The sequence below is a fragment of the Salmo trutta genome, unplaced genomic scaffold (assembly GCF_901001165.1).
Source record: "Salmo trutta unplaced genomic scaffold, fSalTru1.1, whole genome shotgun sequence".
NCBI lineage: Eukaryota > Metazoa > Chordata > Actinopteri > Salmoniformes > Salmonidae > Salmo > Salmo trutta.
In genome coordinates, this window is record NW_021823154.1 from 1,887,845 (window position 1) to 1,913,929 (window position 26,085).

The 26,085-nt window shown below is 39.5% G+C and overlaps 1 protein-coding gene across 8 annotated transcripts in view; it reads left to right on the forward strand.

The window, feature by feature from the left end:
- The window catches only part of LOC115189393 (uncharacterized), a 415,115-nt gene that overhangs the window by 34,179 nt on the left and 354,851 nt on the right, over positions 1-26,085 (forward strand). For 7 of the 8 annotated variants that reach the window (XM_029747965.1, XM_029747967.1, XM_029747970.1 and 4 more), the window contains exons 2-11: positions 568-709; positions 8,769-8,849; positions 9,076-9,583; positions 10,381-10,497; positions 14,981-15,047; positions 15,223-15,315; positions 15,586-17,604; positions 23,690-23,846; positions 24,060-24,515; positions 24,825-25,256. In XM_029747965.1, coding sequence (XP_029603825.1) covers positions 696-709; positions 8,769-8,849; positions 9,076-9,583; positions 10,381-10,497; positions 14,981-15,047; positions 15,223-15,315; positions 15,586-17,604; positions 23,690-23,846; positions 24,060-24,515; positions 24,825-25,256 — 3,944 coding nt within the window. In that variant the 5' untranslated portion in view covers positions 568-695. The remainder of the gene's footprint in view (positions 1-567; positions 710-8,768; positions 8,850-9,075; positions 9,584-10,380; positions 10,498-14,980; positions 15,048-15,222; positions 15,316-15,585; positions 17,605-23,689; positions 23,847-24,059; positions 24,516-24,824; positions 25,257-26,085) is intronic. The other variant, XM_029747964.1, reaches the window with a different exon arrangement.

Below are 26,085 nucleotides of genomic sequence, written 5' to 3' on the forward strand. Positions count from 1 at the left end.
TTTAATTTAAGATGGCAAATTGTTTTGCATGTTTTACATGAGCATACGAGCATTATTATTTCGACAAAGAACGACACAGGTTTATTTCTATGGACGTGTTATAACGACGTAACGTTGGAAACAAAAGTCTGAGCGAGGCCATGGACTGCGGACTATATTGAATCAAGATAGTTATGTAAAGTTGTGTATAAGCTGTCATATTCTTAAAGTTATGACATTAAATATAGCTTATAACTCACAAAAGCTGTAGGCATTTAACTAGTTTACATTTCAGTAAACCACTATAGAGTTTAGGCTACTATCTAATCTGCGGATGGGAAGCCAACGCCTGGTTTTAGAAATAAACAGCTATAAACTATATAGATTTCATACAATGTGAATTATTAACTACCCTTTAGTATGTGAAATAATGTAATGTTAGATCTTTGGTATCCTTTAGTCATGTATCATGTCGATTCCATGTTTTCTACATTTAGGAGGCCATATCAGAACGTCAACAACATCGTAGGATTCCTACTATTTTGTATTATTTTATTTAAATCGCTGACTTCTGTTTTTCCACAATAGGAGAACAATCTTTTTCTTTCTGTGAAATATGTTGAGCAACAGTAAACTGCCTTGGACTTTCATCCTCCGTCATCTCTGAGAAGGAGCCGATGGAAATCTCACGACAGCCTGGGGAGAGCGGATAAAATATGGAGAAAGACAGGTAAATTACTGTCATTAGGCTTATCTGTATTTTATTGGTTTATTCATAATCTCTAAGCAAATGTTGATGATATGTATCCATTTCAAGTGCAACTACCGGCTGTTGTTAATTATAAATAATAATTATAAATAATTATAAAAAAGCGGGAGGCGTTACACAGCTGGGTGTATTCACTAGGAACCGAACAAGCAAACGGGAAGGGATTTACATGACTTTGTCCAGTGAGAAACTGTCGTTTTCGTTGCAAAACGTTTTTCTACGGTGTGATCTAATTAATACACCCCTGGCAGGTACCGTTTTAGCACACCTGCTGGTGGTTACTAAAACACTGCCCTGATCAGTAGCCAGTGGCGGTTCAAGACCATTTTAACTGGGGGGGGGGGCGTAGCTTGTACTGTTAGAAGGGGCAAGTTAAATTAGAAGTTATTGTTGTCGTATCGTTTTCTTCACTGCATTGCAGGCAAAAGACCATGTTCATAATCATTAGTGTTCCGCGTTGCCACTGTTTAATAACAGATGTAAAAAAAAAAAGAACGATAGCAAAAATTAGTTATGTAAAAATGATTTCATACTCCACATTTAGGGGGGGGCACAAGGGGGTCCAAAATTGTTGTCACAGGGGCACTGCCCCCCCCCCCCCCAAAACCGCCCCTGTCAGTAGCCAAACGTTGCCTATAGAAATGCCATCAGTAGCCTAGAGTCGACGCTATTCCACATGATTATAGCGTGCTTATAACGTTGCATCTTGCTGAACGTACCCCAATAATGTTTTTTTATACACAGAAGTATAAATAGTCTACCTGGTTTATGGGTTGTAGTAGGGTCAATATACTACCAGACAGATTGGTAGTAGGTACAGTATATATCTACCTGGTTTATGGGTTGTAGTAGGGTCAATATACTACCAGACAGGTTGGTAGTAGGTACAGTATATATCTACCTGGTTTATGGATTGTAGTAGGGTCAATATACTACCAGACAGATTGGTAGTAGGTACAGTATATATCTACCTGGTTTATGGGTTGTAGTAGGGTCAATATACTACCAGACAGGTTGGTAGTAGGTACAGTATATATATCTACCTGGTTTATGGGTTGTAGTAGGGTCAATATACTACCAGACAGGTTGGTAGTAGGTACAGTATATATCTACCTGGTTTATGGGTTGTAGTAGGGTCAATATACTACCAGACAGGTTGGTAGTAGGTACAGTATATATCTACCTGGTTTATGGGTTGTAGAAGGGTCAATATACTACCAGACAGGTTGGTAGTCGGTATATATCTACCTGGTTTATGGATTGTAGTAGGGTCAATATACTACCAGACAGGTTGGTAGTAGGTATACATCTACCTGGTTTATGGGTTGTAGAAGGGTCAATATACTACCAGACAGGTTGGTAGTCGGTATATATCTACCTGGTTTATGGATTGTAGTAGGGTCAATATACTACCAGACAGGTTGGTAGTAGGTACAGTATATATATCTACCTGGTTTATGGGTTGTAGTAGGGTCAATATACTACCAGACAGGTTGGTAGTAGGTACAGTATATATCTACCTGGTTTATGGGTTGTAGTAGGGTCAATATACTACCAGACAGGTTGGTAGTAGGTACAGTATATATCTACCTGGTTTATGGGTTGTAGTAGGGTCAATATACTACCAGACAGGTTGGTAGTAGGTACAGTATATATCTACCTGGTTTATGGGTTGTAGTAAGGTCAATATACTACCAGACAGGTTGGTAGTAGGTACAGTATATATCTACCTGGTTTATGGGTTGTAGTAGGGTCACTATACTACCAGACAGGTTGGTAGTAGGTATATATCTACCTGGTTTATGGGTTGTAGTAGGGTCAATATACTACCAGACAGGTTGGTAGTAGGTACAGTATATATCTACCTGGTTTATGGGTTGTAGTAGGGTCACTATACTACCAGACAGGTTGGTAGTAGGTATATATCTACCTGGTTTATGGGTTGTAGTAGGGTCAATATACTACCAGACAGGTTGGTAGTAGGTACAGTATATATCTACCTGGTTTATGGGTTGTAGAAGGGTCAATATACTACCAGACAGGTTGGTAGTCGGTATATATCTACCTGGTTTATGGATTGTAGTAGGGTCACTATACTACCAGACAGGTTGGTAGTAGGTATATATCTACCTGGTTTATGGGTTGTAGTAGGGTCAATATACTACCAGACAGGTTGGTAGTAGGTACAGTATATATCTACCTGGTTTATGGGTTGTAGAAGGGTCAATATACTACCAGACAGGTTGGTAGTCGGTATATATCTACCTGGTTTATGGATTGTAGTAGGGTCAATATACTACCAGACAGGTTGGTAGTAGGTACAGTATATATCTACCTGGTTTATGGGTTGTAGAAGGGTCAATATACTGACAGACAGGTTGGTAGTAGGTACAGTATATATCTACCTGGTTTATGGGTTGTAGAAGGGTCAATATACTACCAGACAGGTTGGTAGTAGGTATATATCGTTGCAACACAATCTCACACTCAATTTGTGCAAATATGTACAAAAAGTATTAAAGCAGATTTTGTGCGCTTTTTGTGTGGCATCATTCATGTGAAAATACAAAAAACATGTTTTAGACTTAATTATTAGGAGAAGACACACATTTTTGTGCAACTTTATTCATAGGAAAATACATTTATTTGGGGGGAAACCTTCGGAAATATATTTTGAAAGTTATTGGAGCAATGCATTTTGGGCAATACATTATATACTGCCTTTTTTTGTGTCCCACATTTTATTTACACAAAAAGAAAAATTTGTTAACAACCCAATATTGTTATTCAACCAGGTTGTCACCGTAATATTTATAATATAAAAGTAGCCTTATGTTTATGTATTTTTATTAATGCCAATGCTGTTTTCTATGCTTGTTTTTGACTTAATACTTTGGGATACTGGTGCTATAAGCCCTGGTTAGAGTCCCTGTTGCAGCTTTCACTGTCTTCCGCTACATTGGTGGCAGAGTTGGGATCACGTCTAGCTCACGTCTAGTTATGTGATCTAGTGGTGGGAAGCATTCCTGTTTTTCAACATTGTGTTGGGTGTAATTACATTGATATATCTAGTGAACGATGGATAAACAACAATGGGCGTGACGGGATAGAAGTAGTCACTACAGGTGTGATCAAGCCTTACATCAAAGTTGCCCGAAGCTGAATGGAAAGTGCAATGACCAGTTATTCAGAAGAAAATCCTCTTGTGACGGTCTAATTTACAAACGTTAACTTACCAGCGTGGACCCAAAACAAACACATTCTGCACATTTACAAACTACCTGTTTAAAAGTGTTATTACAAACATGGTGTTCTGTTGTGACTGAAGCTTATATAGCCAATAACCTGACAGTGATCCACAATATACGATTTAAATATAATACACAGAAATGTTGTGGGATTACAGTAGATGAAGAATCAATATTTTTTTAGATTGAGTATGTATTGGTTCATTATGTTAGTATATTATGTATGTTTGTAATAGTGTTCGTATATAAATTGTATTTTAATATTTAAGGACTCTTGGAAGATTAGTCCAAATGGGGACTAAAAGAGATCCAAATCAAATCATATAGGTAGACAGATAATGTGTGTTATACAGACCAAACACAACTATCCTTTTTTTAAGGATGCAAACCAGAAATGTTAATCGCTGTTGATCCATCCTGTTGTGATCTAATGAGATGGATGTAGGATTTTCTACGGCCTAGAATCAAGGCCTTTCCTGTTGTGATCTAATGAGATGGATGATTTTCTACTAGAGGTCGACCGATTAATCGGAATGGCCGATTAATTGGGGCCGATTTCAAGTTTTCATAACGATCGGTGATCAGCATTTTTGGGCACCGATAATGGCCGATTACATTGCACTCCACGAGGAGACTGCGTGGCAGGCTGACTATCTGTTACGCGAGTGCAGCAAGGAGCCAAGGTAAGGTGCTAGCTAGCATTAAACGTATCTTAATCAATCTTAACATAATCAATAGTTAACAACACATGGTTGATGATATTACTAGTTTATCTAGCTTGTCCTGCGTTGCATATAATCGATGTGGTGCCTGTTAATTTATCATTAAATCACAGCCGACTTCGCCAAACGGGTGATTTAACAAGCGCATTCACGAAAAAAGCACTGTCGTTGCACCAATGTGTCCTAACCATAAACATCAACGCCTTTCTTAAAATCAATACACAAATATATTTTTAAACCTGCATATTTAGTTAATATTGCCTGCTAACATGAATTTCTTTTAATTAGGGAAATTGTGTCACTTCTCTTGCGTTCTGTGCAACAGAGTCAGGTTAACGTTATATGCAGCAGTGTGGGCGGCCTGGCTCGTTGCGAACTAATTTGCCAGTATTGTACGTAATTATGACATAACATTGAAGGTTGTACAATGTAACAGCAATATTTAGACTTATGGATGCCATCCGTTAGATAAAAAACGGAACGGTTCCGTATTTCACTGAAAGAATAAACGTTTTGTTTTCGAAATGATAGTTTCCAGATTTGACCATATTAATGACCTAAGGCTCATATTTCTGTGTGTTATTATATTATAATTAAGTCTATGATTTGATAGAGCAGTCTGACTGAGCGGTGGTAGGCAGCAGCAGGCTCGTAAGCATTCATTCAAATAGCACTTTACTATGTTTGCCAGCAGCTATTCGATGTGCTTCAAGCATTGCGCTGTTTATCAACTCCCGAGATTAGGCTGGCAATACTAAAGTACCTATTAGAACATCCAATAGTGAAAGGTATATAAAATACAAATGGTATAGAGAGAAATAGTCCTATAATAACTACAACCTAAAACTTCTTACCTGGGAATATTGAAGACTCATGTTAAAAGGAACCACCAGCTTTCATATGTTCTCATGTTCTGAGCAATGAACTTAAACGTTAGCTTTTTTACATGGCACATATTGCATATTACTTTCTTCTCCAACACTTTGTTTTTGGCATTATTTAAACCAAATTGAACATGTTTCATTATTTATTTGAGACTAAATTGATTTTATTGATGTACTATATTAAGTTAAGATAAAAGGGTTCATTGTTGTCACTAGATGTGTACTGGAGGTGAAGTCAGGTGCAGGAGAGCAGAGTGAAGTGAAGAGGCGCACACTTTATTCCGGTAAAATATCAAAAGCACAAACAACGTGCCCAAAACACGGAACATAGACAAGTGTCTGGCGTGTGACAGAAATACCAATAGACAAAATACACGTAACACAAACAATCCTACACAAAGACATGATGGGGAACAGAGGAATAAATACATGTAGATTGATTGGGGAATGAAAACCAGGTGTGCAGGGAACAAGACAAAACAAATGGATACATGAAAAATGGAGTGGCGATGGCTAGAAAGCCGGTGACGTCGACCGCCGAACGCCGCCCGAACAAGGAGAGGAGCCGACTTCGGCGGAAGTCGTGACAATTGTCCATTCAGTATTGTTGTAATTGTCATTATTACAAATATATATATATATATATATATATAAAAATCAGCCGATTAATCGGTATTGGCTTTTTTTGGTCCTCCAATAATCAGTATCGGCGGTGAAAAATCATAATCGGCCGACCTTTATTTTCTGCGGCCTAGAATCAAGGCCTTTCCTGTTCTGATCTAATGAGATGGATGTAGGATTTTCTACTGCCTAGAATCAAGGCCTTTCGCAGTCATGAAGGACGAAGCTACAGTAGGCCCCTCTTGGTTCTCATTGGCGAAGACTGAACTCAAGTTAGGGGTTATATGCCAGACTCTTCTATGCCACTACTCCCAACATTTTGTACCCCATAGGTTGTAAAAAAAACTTTTAAGGTGATACAACTTGTATCATTATTATAGGGCTGTGAAACCCATCGCCGAATGGCTTCAGACTGAGCATTTCTCACCATTCATTGACAGAGAGCAATTTCCGTTTTATAACAGGTAGTGTCCATTTATTTACAGTAGTGTGTTGATTAGTTATTGCTTTCTTCAGTGGAAATACTGTCACGGTTGTCGTAGAGAGGAGCGGACCAAAGTGCAGCGTGATTATCTTTCCACATATTTTATTGAACTGTGAAACTTAGCAATACATACAAATAAACTAAAGAACAAAACAACAAACCGTGATGCAGAGGTGAAACATACACTACTCAAAAACAATCTCCCACAAACCCAGGTGGGGAAAAAAACCTACTTAAGTATGATCTCCAATTAGAGACAACGAGGACCAGCTGCCTCTAATTGGAGATCATCCAAAAACAAAACCCCAACATAGAAATACAAAACTAGGACCTGACAACATAGAAATAGAAAACATAGAAGAAGAAAAACCTGTCACACCCTGACCTACTCTACTATAGAAAATAACATCTTTCTATGGTCAGGACGTGACAAATACAGAATATATATGCCAAATTAGCCAAAAGCTACATCAAGCAGAGATTTACAACTATTTAACCATGTTAATCATTACTGAAACATGCAAACTACAAACATTTAACCAGTTAAAGACAATGAATACATGACAACTAGATAAAAAATATGAATAAAAAAGTCAAGAGTTTGCAGTAACATGAGTACAAACAAAGTGAGTGTGTGTGTATATGTGTGTAAGTGTTTGTGTGTGTATGTATTATGATTATGGTGTGTATATTCCCCAATCGAATACCTTAATCGATACAACAAAACCCCTCCAGAAAAAATCTGTATTTTTTCTCCAATCTGGCAACCCTCATAAAATTTGATATAGCCTTGTATAAAATGCATTAGCAAAGAAATGATGTAATGAACACGGAAAAGTAGAGCCTTGTATTAAATGCATTATGACATTTCTTTTGTAATGTAGGTTCCACGAAATATCGAATGTGTTATGAAGAAAATTGTGTAGGCCTACTGTTGCCTCCACGATAAAATGGCCTGTCTAAGTTCAAGTGCACCACTATGCCAAAGTATGAAGTGAAAACAAGCATAGAAAACAGAATTGGCATTCATTTAAAAAAAAAACTAAGGCTATTAATATATTATAATTATTTTGGTGACAACCTGGTTGATTAACAAATATTTATATTTTATATAAATAAATGTGGGACACAAAAAAAAAGATAGAACACCATTGCTGTCACGGTCTGGGCGTAGTGGGTGCGGAGTCAGGCGCAGGAGACAGAAAGTTCAATGGAGCGCTTTATTACGCACAAAAGTAATTTGCCTAAAATATACTATCCACCACACAGAACACAGTGGAAGGATCATTAAGCCCACACAAAGAACAGGCAGGCTTACTGACTTAAATAGCCCAACTAACAAGCCTAAATGAAAACAGGTGAAACTAATTAGACAAAACAAATAGAAAAGGAAAAAGGGATCGGTGGCAGCTAGTAGGCCGGTGACGACGACCGCCGAGCGCCACCCGAACAGGGAGAGGAGTCACACTCGGTAGGAGTCGTGACAATTGCCCATCACGCATTGCTCTAATAACTTTCAAAAGATTGTTCCAAAGTTTGCCCCCCAAAAATGTATTTTTCTATGAATGAAGTCGCACAAAAATGTGTGTATTTTCCTAGGAATTTAGCCACACAAAAAAGCACAAAACTATTCTTAAATACTAGGTCTAGATTATTGATGGATCAATCAAATAGAAATATAAACATTTGTTTCTGTCCATTTAGAAATATAAAAATATTTGTTTCTGGCCATTTATAAATATCCAAATATTTATGTTTTTGTCATATATAAATATCCAAATATTTATGTTTCTGTCCATATATAAATATCCAAATATTTAGGTTTCTGTCCATTTAGAAATATCCAAATATTTAGGTTTCTGTCCATTTAGAAATATTAAAATATTCATTTTTTCTGTCCATATAGAAATATCAAATTATTTGTTTCTGGCCATTTATAAATATCCAAATATTTATGTTTCTGTCCATTTAGAAATATCCAAACAGTCAACATGAAAGATGGATAGTTATTAAATTCTGCAAATTCACACACTGACAAACCCCTCCTTGATCTTTCCACAGTGGTAAACGGCAGAGGGTGTGGTCACCGTGTCTGTCCATGAAGAGTGATTGGTCCATGGACAGGCTTGGAAAAGATGCCAGGTAAGTGAAGAACAGTTTCCACATTCCTGTAAATCTAGTAGGTTAGCCCCTGTATAATAGTCTTTAAAAACAGCTTCCACATTCCTGTAAATCTAGTAGGTTAGCCCCTCTATAATAGTGAGTCTTTAAAACAGCGTCCACATTCCTGTAAATCTTGTAGGTTAGCTCCTGTATAATAGTGAGTCTTTAAAACAGCAACCACATTTCTCTACCACATTGTGTACAGTGAGCTGACAGCCAGTCTACTGACAGAGGACCACTTCAGATGTTCAGTGTGTACAGAGGTTCTCAAAGAGCCAGTCTCCATCCCCTGTGGACACAGTTACTGCAGACAGTGCATTGAGACCCACTGGACCCAGACAGGAGACTACGACTGCCCCCAGTGCAGCAAGAGATTCAGAACACGTCCTGACCTCCTCACTAACTCAGCCTTGGAGAAGGTGATTGAGAAACTCCACCAGGCAGGGTTCAAGGTCCCTGCTCTTCCCAAGCACTGCTACGCTGGACCTGGAGATGTGGCCTGTGATCTCTGCACTGAGAAACAGCTCAAAGCTGTGAGGTCCTGTCTGACCTGCACTGCCTCGTACTGTGAGAGCCATGTCAGGCATCACTACACTGTAGCAGCTCTGCAGAGACACACCCTGGTGGAGGTGACTGGAAACCTGGAGCAGAAACTGTGCCAGCTGCACCACAGAAACCATGATGTCATAAAGAATGAGAGAGATACTGAAGAGGTGGGTGTGTCTATAGTCTGGACTAGTGTGTGTTAGATACTGAAGAGGTGGGTGTGTCTATAGTCTGGACCAGTGTGTGGTAGATAGTGAAGAGGTGGGTGTGTCTATAGTCTGGACCAGTGTGTGGTAGATAGTGAAGAGGTGGGTGTGTCTATAGTCTGGACTAGTGTGTGTTAGATACTGAAGAGGTGGGTGTGTCTATAGTCTGGACCAGTGTGTGGTAGATACTGAAGAGGTGGGTGTGTCTACAGTTTCTTCTTCCACCAGGACATTGGACAGTATATAATTTATTTTAATTTCATTTAACCTTTATTTAACCAGGAAGGGCTCATTGAGATGTAAAATCTCTTTTTCAAGAGCGTCCTGGCCAAGATAGGTTTGCGCCAAGTCATTACAAAAATTACAGACAAACAACATGAAAAACTACAAGTAATCTAGTACAAACCATAGAATTCACAAGAGTATAACAAAATCAAAAACAGCAAATTAAAAACATTGACAGGTCAGGGAATCAGACTCAAGATCATTCATCAGTGATTTAAAAATACCAATCGGGACAAGTTCTTCCAGTTTAAAAGTATTTTGTAAGGCGTTCCAAGACAATTGCGCAGAGTCCATAAAAGGCCTTTTACCAAATTCAGTTAAACATATTAAACATAGTGATGCAGTGGGTTAAAAAGTGGGATGTTTCAGTTGTGCATTTTATTCCCTTTTAGTTAAATGTGCCTTTCTGCCTGTCTTTCAGTAAGTCTTAGTTTAATATAATACTAAAGTGTTGGCTGTAATTGTCTATCAAGGAAAACACCAAAACTCAGGAGGAAGAGATTGCCTCCAGGCTGGAAGCTAGACTCCAGAGAGAGATCACGATTCTACAACATAATACAGAGGAGCTTCCTGCTGACAACTCTGAGCAGGTACCATTTATGTCAATACTTTACCTTCTGGAATACAGACAAACAGTACTGGTAGCTTAACAATACTTAACAATAATTTACCTTCTGTAATACAGTACTGGTAGCTACCTTAACAATACTTTACCTTCTAGACAGACAGTACTGGTAGCTACATTAACAATACTTTACCTTCTAGACAGACAGTACTGGTAACTACCTTAACAATACTTTACCTTCTAGACATACAGTACTGTTAGCTACCTTAACAATACTTTACCTTCTAGACAGTACTGGTAGCTACCTTAACAATACTTTACCTTCTGGAAAACAGTACTGGTAGCTACATTAACAATACTTTACCTTCTGTAATACAGTACTGGTAACTACCTTAACGATACTTTACCTTCTAGACATACAGTACTGGTAGCTACCTGAACAATACTTTACCTTCTAGACAGTACTGGTAGCTACCTTAACAATACTTTACCTTCTGTAATACAGTACTGGTAGCTACCTTAACAATACTTTACCTTCTAGACAGTACTGGTAGCTACCTTAACAATACTTTACCTTCTGGACAGACAGTACTGGTAGCTACCTTAACAATACTTTACCTTCTATACAGTACTGGTAGCTACCTTAACAATACTTTACCTTCTAGACAGACAGTACTGGTAGCTACCTTAACAATACTTTACCTTCTAGACAGACAGTACTGGTAGCTACCTTAACAATACTTTACCTTCTGGACAGACAGTACTGGTAGCTACCTTAACAATACTTTACCTTCTATACAGTACTGGTAGCTAACTTAACAATACTTTACCTTCTATACAGTACTGGTAGCTACCTTAACAATACTTTACCTTCTGGACAGACGGTACTGGTAGCTACCTTAACAATACCTTACATTCTGGACAGACAGTACTGGTAGCTACCTTAACTTCTCTAGGGTAGGGGGCAGTATTTTCACGGCCGGATGAAAAATGTACCCAAATTAAACGGCCTCCTACTCAGACTCAGAAGGTAGGATATGCATATCATTAGTAGATGTGGGTAGAAAACACTCTAAAGTTTCCAGAACTGTTTGAATGATGTCTGTGAGTATAACAGAACTCATATGGCAGGCAAAAACCTGAGAAAAATCCAACCAGGAAATGAAAATCTGGTGCCTCTAGTCCTTGCCTTTCTAACACACAGTGAGTTAGGTTCATTTTGCACTTCCTAAGGCTTCCACTAGATGTCAACAGTCTTTAGAAAGTTGTTTGAGGCTTTTGCGGTAAACACAGACCGAACAAGAAGTCTGGGAAGTTAGTGACTCAGAAAATCATATGAGTTCATTGCGCGCATTGACGTGAGAAGATACCCGTGTTCCAAAACGTTTTTCAAGACATTGCAATGGTCCGGTTGGAATATTATTGAAGTTTGAAGTTAAAATGGCCCTAAAGATTGATGCTATACAACATTTGACATGTTTGAACGAACGTAAATATAACTTTTTTTAGACTTTTCGTCGTGACATTTTCCTCGCGCTACCTACATTTTGAGTAGCTTACTGAACGCGCAAACAACATGGAGATATTTGGACATAAATTATGAACTTTATCGAACAAAACAACATTTATTGTGGACCTGGGATACCTGGAAGTGCCTTCTGATGAAGATTATTAAAGGTAAGTGAATATTTCTAATGCTATTTATGAATTTAGATGACTCCAAAATGGCGGGTATCTGTAATTGCCTTTTGTATTTTTCTGAGCGCAGTACTCAGATTATTGCAAAGTGTGCTTCCCCGTAAAGTTATTTTGGAATCTGTCAAAGTGGTTGCATTCAGGAGATGTTAATCTATAATTCTTTGAATAACAGTTTAATATTTTATCAACATTTATAATGAGTATTTTTGTAAATTGTTGTGCTGATTCACCGGAGGTTTGGGGAAATACATTTTCTGAACGTCACGCGCCAATGTAAAATGGGGGTTTTGGATATAAATATGAACTTGATAGAACAAAAAATGCATGTATTGTCTAACATAATGTCCTAGGAGTGTCATCTGATGAAGATTGGCAAAGGTTAATGCATAATTTTAGCTGGTTTTCTGCTTTTGGTGATGCCTGTTCTTGCATTGAACATGGCTTTGTGTAATTTTTTTGTCTATGTACTGTCCTAACATAATCTAACTTTATGCTTTCGCCGTAAAGTCTTTTGAAATCGGACAACGTGGTTGGATTCAGGAGAGGTTTATCTTTCAAATGGTGTAAAATAGTCGTATTTTTGAGAACTTTGAATTATGACATTTTGTGGTTTTTGAATTTGGCGCTCTTATTTTTCACTGGCTGTTGAATCGGGTGGGACGATAGCATCCCACCTGCCGAGAGAGGTTAACAATACCTTACCTTCTGGAATACAGTACTGGTAGCTACCTTAACTTCTTTGGGATAGGGGGCGGTATTTTGACGTCCGGATGAAAAGCGTGCCCAAAGTAAACTGCCTGCTACTTAGGCCCAGAAGCTAGGCTATGCATATAATTGGTAGATTTGGATAGAAAACACTCTAGTTTATAAAACTGTTAAAATAATGTCTGTGAGTATAACAGAACTGAAATACCACTGATTTCAATGCCTGGCACTTTTATAATAGGGCGAAATCGTCCCCGATTGCAGTTCCTAGGGCTTCCACTAGATGTCAACAGTCTTTAGAAAGAGTTTCAGGCTGTTTTTTGGACAAATGAGGGAGAAATTGTAGTTTTTCTAAGTGGCTCCCATTTTGGATGTAGTGTTTCCAAGCGCGTAGATTATTGACTGAAGTGCGCCAGCTAAACTGAGTTTTTATAGATATAAAGAAGGACTTTATCGAACAAAAGGAGCATTTGTAATGTAACTGGGACTTTGAGTGCCAATAGGCATATATTATATCGCTATTTCTGACTTTCGTGTCGCAACTCCCTAGTTGAAAATGATTTGTTATGCATTTGTGTGCTGGGCGCTGTCCTCAGATAATCGCATAGCTTGCTTTCGCCGTAAAGCCTTTTTGAAATCTGACACCTTGGCTGGATTAAGAACAAGTTACCCTAGTGAGGTTATGTGGGAGGCTAGCGTCCCACCTGGCCAACATCCAGTGAAATTGCAGAACGCCAAATTCAAAAAATGTAATACTCATTATAAAAATTCCTCAAACATACAAGTGTTGTACATCGGTTTAAAGATTAACTTCTTGTTAATCCAACCACGGTGTCAGATTTCAAAAAGGCTTTACGGCGAAAGCATACGATGCGATTATCTGAGAACAGCGCCCAGCAGACAAATCATTACAAACAGTAACCAGCCAAGTAGAGGAGTTACACAAGTCAGAAATAGAGATAAAATTTGTCACTTACCTTTGATGATCTTCATATGGTTGCACTCTGAAGACATTCATTTACTCAATACATTTTCATTTTGTTCGTTAAAGTCTCTATATCCAAAAACCTCCGTTTTGTTCGCATGTTTTGTTCAGTAATCCACAGGCTCAAACGCAGTCACAACAGGCAGACGAAAAGTCAAAATAGTATCCGTAAAGTTCGTAGAAACATGTCAAATGATGTTTATAATCAATACTAAGGTTGTTTTTAGCCTAAATAATCGATAATATTTCAACCGGACAGTAACGTCATCAATATAAAAGCTAATCAGGAAAGGTGCGCTCTCGGTCTCACGCATGAATAATCTCTAGGCTACTGTAGTGTCCACTCATTCAGACTGGTCTTACTCTCTCATTTTTCAGAATACAAGCCTGAAACAATTTATAAAGACGGTTGACATCTAGTGGAAGGCATAGGAAGTGCAATTTGAGTCCTAAGTCAATGGACACTGTAAAGGCATTCAATAGAAAACTACAACAAAAACATCCTACTTCCTGGATGGATTTTTCTCAGGTTTTCGCCTGCCATATCAGTGCTGTTATGCTCACAGACATTATTTTAACAGTTTTGGAAACTTTAGAGTGTTTTCTATCCAAGTCTATCAATTATATGCATATTCTAGCTTCTGGGCCTGAGTAACAGGCAGTTTACTTTGGGCATGCTTTTCATCCGGATGTCAAAATACTGCCCCCTACCCCAAAGAAGTTAAGCTTTATTTTGATGTATTGCACTTGTGATTTCATGAAAGTTTAATATTTATAGTAATTTAATTCGAATTTGGCGCTCTGCCATTTCACCGGATGTTGGCCAGGTGGGACGCTACTGTCCCACGTATCCATAAGAAGTTATTAACAGATGAAACGAATAACTTGGATAGATTTGTATATTTATTTATTTCAGCATCTCAACTTAAAAACTATTGTTGTGCCTGTTGTAACAGGTTGCACCACTACTTTGATACACTTTCCTTTTACCTTTCCTGTCAAAGTTGAACTATCTCTGTCTGTTCTTATCAGTTTAATATCAGTTCAGTAAAATACAGAAAAGTGTTATCTCCCACTATCCTTTGTTACTTAACCTCAAGTGATGACATGTGTTCCTCAGAACGTCAAGACCACTACCATTGAGCTGAACAATCCTGCCAAGCATTTCTGCAGAGGCCTGACTGAAGGTGAGTTACATTACTGCTGCTGAATGATTATCTTTAATGACCTGTACCACAACATGTTATCATGTGTTTTCTGTGATTGTCAGATTGGACATCAGACAGTGTTGTGGTGGCTGCCCTCGGTCGTCCTTTAGACCTGTATCACAACATGTTATCATGTGTTTTCTGTGATTGTCAGACTGGACATCAGACAGTGTTGTGGTGGCTGCCCTCGGTCGTCCCTTAGATCTTGGGATGTTGTATGACTGCCGCAGTGACTCATTTTGTTCAGGTACCGTATGCTTTTCCAGTTTAAAGACTTCAAAGTATTGAGGATGTCGTTATTGTTTTGTCAGGTATGTGTAGAGTGCATAGTTTAAAGACAGCTGTTATATCTAATGTTTAAAAGCATGGCCTGCGTCAGAGCTGGGCTAGCAATGGTATCCATTTTGTTGAGTGCTGGACTTTATAGTTTGTCTTGTGAATAGTTCTTATTGTGAAATATGTATTATGATATATTGTGAAGTTCGGCAGTGAATGTAATATTGTTTTATCTCCTTAGATGTCAGTCTTTGGGATAACAGTACAATAGCCTTCATGCGTCAGTCTCTACCTCGGCCTCTCACAGAGGTGAAGTGTATTGAAGGAGACTCCCTTCAGGACAGATTCAGGGCTCTGGATGTGACCACTCCTCTCAGAGCCAGTGTCCTGTCTGGACTGGTGGAGGTTGGTGGTGCTGCTGGATACCTGAACCATCCTGGTCAGTCCACATTGCAGGACCGGGTCACTCTACAGTACAGAACAACTACCAGACTGGACATGCTCAGTCACAGGGTGCTTCAGGAGGAGACAGACAGAACACAACGAAAGGCAACTCATGTGGTCATGGCTGTTCTCTATGGAGCTCAAGCATTCTTTATCTTTGACAGCAAACACATCAACAGACAAAGGAATGCAAGACGAGAGAAAACCGAGATGCTAGATGTGATTAAGAAGATGCTCAATACCATCAATTCAGAAGATATATTCTCAAGTTTGACAGACTCAGAGAAAGTAAACAGTTTGTTGTATCAATGCACCTTGCACAGTGACGTAAACCCGACAACCACAATGGATTATAACACAGCAGTGGAGGTGTACCAGTCCCTGCCAAAGCGTCTGGGGCAGCGAGGAGAGAAAGCAGTGCCTGTTCGTGTCTGGCTGCACCCTCTGAAGAATCTGGACCATGCAGCGGCTTGTGTTGCGTTTCAGATCAGTGAAGACCTGCTCCTCAGAGCTGAGAAAGTTCTGGAACACCTGAGACAGGTCACAATGAGGTGCCAGGAAATTATGTCAGACCCCACCAATGCCTATGTGATGAAATGTTTCCCTTATGCGAAGGACAAACTGACACAGTTTTCACAGTCACTGTCAGAGTATCAGGCAGAGTTTCAGAAAGCACTGGCCAAAGCCACAGAGTTCATTAGAGAAAATGGTGAATCAGGTTTGTTGTGGTTGAGAGAGATTCTGAAGAAACATGATCAGTCACCATTCACTTCTCAGGCTTTAGATCACTGGCTTCACTATAAGGAAGCTGAAGTGAATGCTGTTAACATCTGCAAAACCAAGAACCTCCCCATAGTGAAATCTGAGAAGGAGCTGGAGACAGTCTTTCTAGATTCACAGACAGACAGGGTACTGTGTTTCACTCTGACCTCCCTAGAGGATGAAGATTCATTCCTCTCCACCATGGAGCAGCACAAACCCTCTGTACAAGAGAACACCATGAACCAAACTGATCTCACTGGACAGCAGGAGACACAGCAACCATTCAAACCTCCAGATTTAACTCTGAAAATACAGTCAGACCTCAGCTTGTTCACCAAATCCTATGAAGACAGAAGAGATGGAGAGAACATCAAGTTCATTGCAGCAGTTATACCAGATATCAGTGTTCCTGGATCCTCCGTTCGTCTGTATCAACAAGGCAGTCTCATCACCACCAACTTCCTGCTGGGATTAAAACCTGATCCAGTCCAGGTAGCAGAGATAAAACAGAGCTGTGTCCTCCTGAAGTTTCCACAGTCAACCATCAGAAGACCTGAGAGATACAGAGTAGAGTACAGAGTCATGACTACTGGTCTTATCAAGGTTATCAAACTGCCATGGAATGTGGTAGTGACCCTGGCTCCTGCAGAAACCTGTGTAGTGCCAGGTTTGAAACCATTCACACTGTACCAGATCAGGTACTCTGTTATAGAAAACTCTGGTATGAGTGACTTCAGCAAGGTCATTGAGGTCAAGACCCTGAGATCCCCACCTGAACATCTGTATGTGAGCCGGCTGCTGAACAAAACAATGGAAACCATCAAAGTGACTTGGTTCCAGCCTGAGTCTGAAGATGGTGCCTCTGTACTCCACTACAAAGTGGACTATAAAGAGGCAGGGCTGGAGGGCTGGTCTACCATGGTAACAGAGGGACCTGAATGTAAATGCATCATATCTCTGAACCTCAGTACCTGCTACAGAGTCAGAGTGTCAGCTGTCTATGGAGAAGGAGACACCAGTGAAACCACCAGAGAGACAGATGTCCCAGTCAATGGTGAGCTACATCAAGCCAATCTAACTTGATATGCATGTGAATACTATTTTATAGCCCACCCAATCTACCTACCTCATCCCCATATTGTTTTTATTTTATTTGCTGCTCTTTTGCACACCAGTATCACTACTTGCACATCATCTGCTCATCTATCACTCCAGTGTTAATCTGCTAAATTGTAATTACTTCGCTACTATGGCGTATTTATTGCCTTACCTCCTCATGCCATTTGCACACACTGTATATAGACTTTATTTTATTTTGTGTTATTGACTGTATGCTTCTTTATTCCATGTGTAACACTGTGTTGTTGTTTGTGTCGCACTGCTTTGCTTTATCTTGGCCAGGTCGCAGTTGTAAATGAGAACTTGTTCTCAACTAGCTACCTGGTTAAATAAAGGTGAAATATTTTTTTATTTTATTTTTAAACTTGAGACATCGTTCTGGCTGAAACTAAATGAAAATAATGAGCATCTGTGTATATATATATATATATATATAGTATATATTGTATATAAATATAGTATATATATTTGTCACGACTCCCACCGAAGTTGGCCCTTCTCCTCGTTCGGGCGGCGTTCGGCGTCACCGGCTTACTAGTTGCTACCGATCGATGTTTCACTGTTCGTTTGGTTTTGTCTTTATTACCTGTTTTGAGTTTCCCTAATTATGTTCATTATTTAAACCTCTGCATTTCCTGTTTGTCTTGTCGGTGATTGTTTGTCCGTTTAGTGTAGTTGGAGGTGTTTGCTCCAGACTATGTAGTTTTAAGAGAAGATGGATTGAATAATTTTAGTAAATACGTTTTGTTTACCTTCATCCCTGTGTCCTGCGCCTGACTCCTCCACTTCTCTAAGAAGATCCGTTACAATATTAGTATATATATATATATAGTGGCAAAACTCTTCAAAGTTAAGAGCGTTTGTCACAAATTAAGTGGGAAACTGTCACCAAAGTCAGCCCAGAATGAAAGTTCTTTCGAACATGACAGTACCTGTATGTTTGTTTCGCTGTCCTGGTCCACCCAGGCCGCAGGTAAGGTCAAGGATAGCAGGGTTCGGTACACAAATCTGGTTCTCGGTAGGTCCAGGTCTAAACGCCATCAGGTAAGTCCAAAACAGTCCAGCTCGTACACGGTAAATCCAGCCAATGTAGATTGTCTCTTTCTCTATGGTTCATAGATCCTTCCCGCCCTCTCTCTCTCTTCCTGGTTTTTCTTGACCTTTTATCTGTGGGTCGGCTCCACCTTCTGAGGGTTCCCCTTGCTTCTGGGAATTGTAGTTTTGGCAGTCGGCCATTTTGTGATCTGTAGTTCTGATCGGGGTGGCCATTTTAGTGATCGGGCAGAGCCCGTTTATAAATTCTGCCCTCACATATCTGCCATTTATCACTCAACCCCCTTCTTTGCCACAATATATATATATATATATATATATATATATATATATATATATATATATATTGGACATAGTAGATCAATAATCAACTGTGTTTTTTTTCTATTTGTGTCATGACTTGACTTTAACAGTAATCTGAAGATTTATATAATTACCTAAATATGTCTAATCGTGACCCGACTAAATTAATCATGTAACAATTAACTCATTAGGATCTGGGGCACCACGAGAGCGGTTCTTTAACCTCTCTGGGCTAGGTGGGACGTCCCACCTTAGTCAACAGCCAGTGGAATCCCGTGGCGCGATATTCAAATACCTTAGAAATGCTATTACTTCAATTTCTCAAACATATGACTATTTTACACCATTTTAAAGACAAGACTCGTTAATCTAACCACACTGTCCGATTTCAAAAAGGCTTTACAACGAAAGCAAAACATTAGATTATGTCAGCATAGTACCCAGCCAGAAATAATCAGACACCCATTTTTCAAGCTAGCATATAATGTCACAAAAACCAAAACCACAGCTAAATGCAGCACTAACCTTTGATGATCTTCATCAGATGACACTCCTAGGACATTATGTTATACAATACATGCATGTTTTGTTCAATAAAGTTCATATTTGTATCAAAAACCAGCTTTTTACATTAGCATGTGACTAGCATGTGACTAGCATTCCCACCGAACACTTCCGGTGAATTTACTAAATTACTCACGATAAAATTTCACAAAAAACATGAATTATTTTAAGAATTATAGATACAGAACTCCTTTATGCAATCGCTATGTCCGTTTTTAAAATAGCTTTTCAGTGAAAGCACATTTTGCAATATTCTGAGTAGATAGCCCGGCCATCACGGGCTTTCGTTGTAAAGCCTTTTTGAAATCGGACAGTGTGGTTAGCTTAACGAGAGTCTTGTCTTTAAAATGCTGTAAAATAGTCATATGTTTGAGAAATTGAAGTAATAGCATTTCTAAGGTATCTGAAGTCAACTTATTAATGATAACATCATATCATTATTCTGAGCAGTCGTAACCTCCTTGCATCTGGAAAAATCACAGCCTTACTTATGATTCAGTACTACAAAAATTGGTTTCATTATTTATTAACTAGCTAATTAATTGGTAACACAGGATAAACATACACACCAAATACGTTATAAACAGGTCCCTAGCGGACTGACCACTATATGGCTACTTGTTACAAAAGACATGAAGAGGGCGAGAGTGAAAGAGACAGACACTTAACGTTGGTACATTTACAGTGGCTTGTGAAATTATTCATCCACCTTGGCATTTTTCCTATTTTGTTGCCTTACAACCTGGAATTAAAATGTATTTTTTGTGGCATTTGTTTCATTTGATTTACACAACATGCCTACCATGTTCAAGATGCCAAAAAAATTGGGGGGGTGAAACAAACAAGAAATAAGACAAAAAAAACTGAAAACTTGAGCGTGCATAACTATTCACCCCCCAAAGTCAATAATTTGTAGAGACACCTTTTTGCAGCAATTACAGCTGCAACTCTCTTGGGGTATGTTTCTATAAGCTTGGCACAAATAGCCACTGGGATTTTTGCCCATTGTTCAAGGCAAAACTGCTCCAGCTCCTTCAAGTTGGATGGTTCTGCTGGTGTACAGCAATCTTTAAGTCATACCACAGATTCTCAATTGGATTGAGGTCTGGGCTTTGACTAGGCCATTCCAAAACATTTAAATATTTCCCTTAAACCACTCAAGTGTTGCTTTAGCAGTATGCTTAGGGTCATTGTCCTGCTGGAAGGTGAACCTCTGTCCCAATCTCAAATCTCTGGAAGACTGAAACAGGTTTCCCTCAATAACTTCTCTGTATTTAGCACCATCCATCATTCCTTCCATTCTGACCAGTATCCCAGTCCCTGCCAATGAAAAACGTCCCCAAGGCATGATGTTGCCACCACCATGCTTCGCTGTGGGGATGGTATTCTCGGGGTGGTGAGAGGTGTTGGATTTGCGCCAGACATAGCGTTTTCCTTGATGGCCAAAAAGCTCAATTTTAGTCTCATCTGACCTTCTTCCATATGTTTGGGGAGTCTCCCACATGCCTTTTGGCAAACACCAAACTTGTTTGCTTTGTTTTTTTTAAGCAATGCCTTTTTTTTCTGGCCACACATCCGTAAAGCCCAGCTCTGTGAAGTGTATGGCTTAAAGTGGTCCTATGGACAGATACTCCAATCTCCGCTGTGTAGCTTTGCAGCTCCTTCAGGGTTATCTTTGGCCTCTTTGTTGCCTCTCTGATTAATGCCCTCCTTGGCTGGTTCGTGAGTTTTGGTGGGCGGCCCTCACTTGGCAGGTTTGTTGAGGTGCCATATTCTTTCCATGTTTTTCTAATGGATTTAATGGTGCTCCGTGGGATGTTCAAAGTTTCTGATATTTTTTTATAACTCAACCCTGATCTGTATTTCTCCACAACTTTGTCCCTGACCTGTTTGGAGAGCTCCTTGGTATTCATGATGCCGCTTGCTTGGTGGTGCGCCTTGCTTATGTCACGATCGTCGTAATGAGCGGACCATTATGTTGAGTTCCACATAATTTGAATATAAAGTGAAACTTAAGCAAAGATACCACAAATAAAGAATAAACGAACCGTGATGACAAATGCAGTGCTAACAGGCAACAAAAACATAAACAATATCCCATAACCCACAGGTGGAAAAAAATGCTACTTAAGTATGATCCCCAATTAGAGACAACGATAACCAGCTGCCTCTAATTGGGAATCATACAAATCACCAACATAGAAAATGAACCTAGAACCCCACATAGAAAATATAAACTAGAACAACCCCCCAGTCACGCCCTGACCTACTCTACCATAGAAAATAAAAGCTTTCTATGGTCAGGATGTGACAGCTTAGTGGTGTTGCAGACTCTGGGGCCTTTCAGAACAGGTGTATATGTATATATATACTGAGATCATGTGACAGATCATGTGACACTTAGATTGTACACAGGTGGACTTTATTTAACTATTTATGTGACTTCTGAAGGTAATTGGTTGCACCAGATATTATTTAGGGGCTTCATAGCAAAGGGGGTGAATACATATGCACACACCACTTTTCCGTAAAACATTTTTAATTTCACTTTACCAATTTGTACTATTTTGTGTATGTCCATTGCATGAAATTCAAATAAAAATACATTTAAATTACAGGTTGTAATGCAACAAAATAGGAAAAATGCCAAGGGGGGTGAATACTTTTGCAAGGCACTGTAGAAACTACTCTCACAGCAATCATATACTTTGCACACAAACCGCCGCCCGCTTGGAGTAAGAAATCATGATTGTATTAATGATGAAAATGCCTGGCTCGCTGTGTATCTCTTTGAACTGGGCTGCCTTGGAAAGAGGGTTGGGCCTTTTCGCAGTGGCGTGATGAGGGTAGCATAATACGATGGTTTGAAGATAGGCTAGCCAGCCGTATCGATGGTTCCCCAGTGGGGTGATGAGGGTAGCATAATTCTATGGTTTGAGCAGTAGTAGAATGGTCCCACTTAAATTCACTTTGGAAGATACTTTACTTAGGACAGCTAATCATACGTACCAGTGATTGTCCGGGAGCTGAGTTTTTATCGTATCTACCTCGTTGAGATTCAGAGTTCAAACCACTGTAAACATAAATGCTGCAGCTCTACGTCTCTCTGGTCTGATGTGTTCATTCTTAACCCATCATTTTATACAGTTTGTTCAGAAGGGAGGTTCCGTCAGGCTGACACGCTCTCTGACCTCACTCAGGGGCGTGACTCGTCACTGTGAAAAGTTGATGTAAAACAATTGTCTCTTATGGTTCGTAAAATCACATCCTCCTCTTAACAAAAACACTTTAATAATTCTTCATATAACATGCACAACGCATCGGATTGAAACTTCATCCACGTAGTGTATATACTTTCCAAGTTACAGTATTTCCTTCATAACCTTTTTAATGACATCACAAAATAACAAACAAAATGACGTCAGTGTTCTATAGATCTCCTGTGACCATACCCCACGTTCTATGACATCAGTGTTCTATAGTAGTTCTATATGTTAGAAATATTGTTCAAGTAGTTGTTTTTTTGGTCTGGTTGAAGTTATTCACCTGATCTATTTGGATTCTCATGGATAGCCATGACAACTGCTTGATTAGCATATCGTTACCGTTGTTACATAGGGACATGCATATCATTGATATAACATGTCTATCATTAGTTTGTTCATTGTTCATTGCATCGAACCTTGCCAAAATTGTGTTACATTGTAACGGCTGTCTGAGGAGTGAGTAGACCAAGGCGCAGCGGAGTTAGTGTTCATCATAGATTTTTAATGGACGAAAGAACACTATACAAAAAAACAAGAAAACCGACAGCCAAACAGTACTGTCAGGTGCAATCACGAAACAGAATACAATTACCCACAAAACCCCAATGGAAAAACAGGCACTTATGTGTGACTCCCAATCAGCAACAACCAACTACAGCTGTGCCTGATTGGAAGCCACATGGCCAAAATCAATGAAACAAACAACATAGAAAATGAACATAGAACGCCCACCCAATGTAACACCCTGGCCTAACCAAAATAAAGACCAAAAACCCCTCTCTATGGCCAGGGTGTTACATACATAGGGATTTTAATCTACAATTTACTTTGCAGTCTGGTCCATAGACCTCTCAGAGAGAAAGGCCTCCCTCCTCCTAGAAGTGCTGAAACTCCAACCAGAGAAGAAACCAGTAGAGCTGAAGGGCTGGTCAGATGAAGAGAGTGAAGTGAGGAGTTTCCTTCAGTGTCTGTCCTTCATCTCACAGCTGAGGTGAGTTGGTTTTCATAGTAATGTTTTCTCATTATTATGATGTAACAATACAATTAATATCTACATGTTTCAACATGTTAATTTTGTTCCTTGTTTATCCTCAGTTCAGTATCAGCTAATATCAGAGTTTTGTTATTTACTAGTTTAAATAGATGTTGTACACATAATACAGTGTCAGATTGTCTGGATCAGTTTTTACTGTCCTTGTTGCAGTTTCTGTCTATGGTGGCCTGATCCCTCAAAGCAGATCACGTTCCTGGTGAATCTCCTGTCTCAAGCAGCAGAGTGGGAGGAGCAGACAGGAGAGAAGACACTGAAGCTGGTATCATCAGTGTGTACTTACAGCGCTTTCCCCTTCTGTGACTGGGTTTATGATGATGATGGTGATGTGATTAAGGAAAATCAGTGTCATTTCCTGTTGGATCTTTACTCACATGTGAAGGACTATGAGACTCAAACAGGCAGGAGTGTCCTTCCAGCATTACAGCCAGTTTACCAGTCAGTTCCTGCAGTCTGGTCCATAGACCTCTCAGAGAGAAAGGCCTCCCTCCTCCTAGACGTGCTGAAACTCCAACCAGAGAAGAAACCAGTAGAGCTGAAGGGCTGGTCAGATGAAGAGAGTGAAGTGAGGGGTTTCCTTCAGTGTCTGCCCTACATCTCACAGCTGAGGTGAGTCTGAACATGTGTGGTGGTTAGTGATTATGTGATGCTAGTGGTTGTTATCTTGTAGAAACATTTAACATATCTAAATTCAAGTGTTGGTGAATCTGGTAACATTTATCAGACTATTTCCTGACATCACATATATTGCATTACTAATTGTCACACACAGATCATGTGAATGTCTCTAAAATGTAATAATTCTACATATAACCGAAGCACATTATGTAAATGTATAACTACTTCATATATCTTTAACTATGACTGGTTTCATGTGTTCATCCATGTCTGAATCAGCTGTTACTGTCCTTGTTGCAGTTTCTATCCATGGAGGTCTGATCCCTCAAAGCAGATCAAGTTCCTGGTGGATCTCCTGTCTCAAGCAGCAGAGTGGGAGGGGCAGACAGGAGAGAAGACACTGAAGCTGGTATCATCAGTGTGGACTTACAGCACCTTTCCTTATCGCTATGGAAACAATTCTAAACAGAGTGATTTCCTACTGGATCTGTACTCACATGTGAAGGACTATGAGACTCAAACAGGCAGGAGTGTCCTTCCAGCGTTACAGCCAGTTTACCAGTCAGCTCATACAGTCTGGTCCATAGACCTGTCAGAGAGAAAGGCCTCCCTCCTCCTAGAAGTGCTGAAACTCCAACCAGAGAAGAAACCAGTAGAGCTGAGGGGCTGGTCAGATGAAGAGAGTGACGTGAGGAGTTTCCTTCAGTGTCTGCCCTACATCTCACAGCTGAGGTGAGTTGGATCAGTACAGTTCAGCGATTGTAGTTGTCTGTCATTGTATTTCCCTTTAGAGAGGAAGTTTGTAGCTCACTGCAGTAACTTAATATACTAAACATTCACTACCGTTCAAAAGTTTGGGGTCACTTAGAAATGTTCTTGTTTTCGAAAGAAAGCAAATTGATCAGAAATACAGTGTAGACATTGGTAATGTTGTAAATGGCTATTGTAGCCATGGAATATCTACGTTCAGAGGCCCAATATCAACAACCATCACTCCTGTGTTCCAAGGGCACGTTGTGTTAGCTAATCCAAGTTTATCATTTTAAAAGGCTAATTGATCATTAGAAAACCCTTTTACAATTATGTTAGCACACCTGAAAACTGTTGTTCGGATTAAAGAAGTAATAAAACTGGCCTTTAGACTAGTTGAGTATCTGGAGCATCAGCATTTGTGGGTTCGATTACAGGATCAAAATGGCCAGAAACAAAGAACTTTCTTTTGAAACTCGTCAGTCTATTCTTGTTCTGAGAAATTAAGGCTTTTCCATGCGAGAAATTGCCAATAAAATGAAGATCTTGTACAACGCTGTGTACTACTCCCTTCACATACCCGCACAAACTGGCTCTAACCAGAATAGAAAGAGGAGTGGGAGGCCCCAGTGCACAACTGAGCAAGAGGACAAGTCCATTAAAGTGTCTAGTTTGAGAAACAGACACCTCACAAGTCCTCAACTGGCAGCTTCATTAAATTGTACCCGCAACACACCAGTCTCAATGTCAACAGTGAAAAGGAGACTCCAGGATGCTGGCCTTCTAGGCAGAGTTGCAAAGAAAAAGCCAT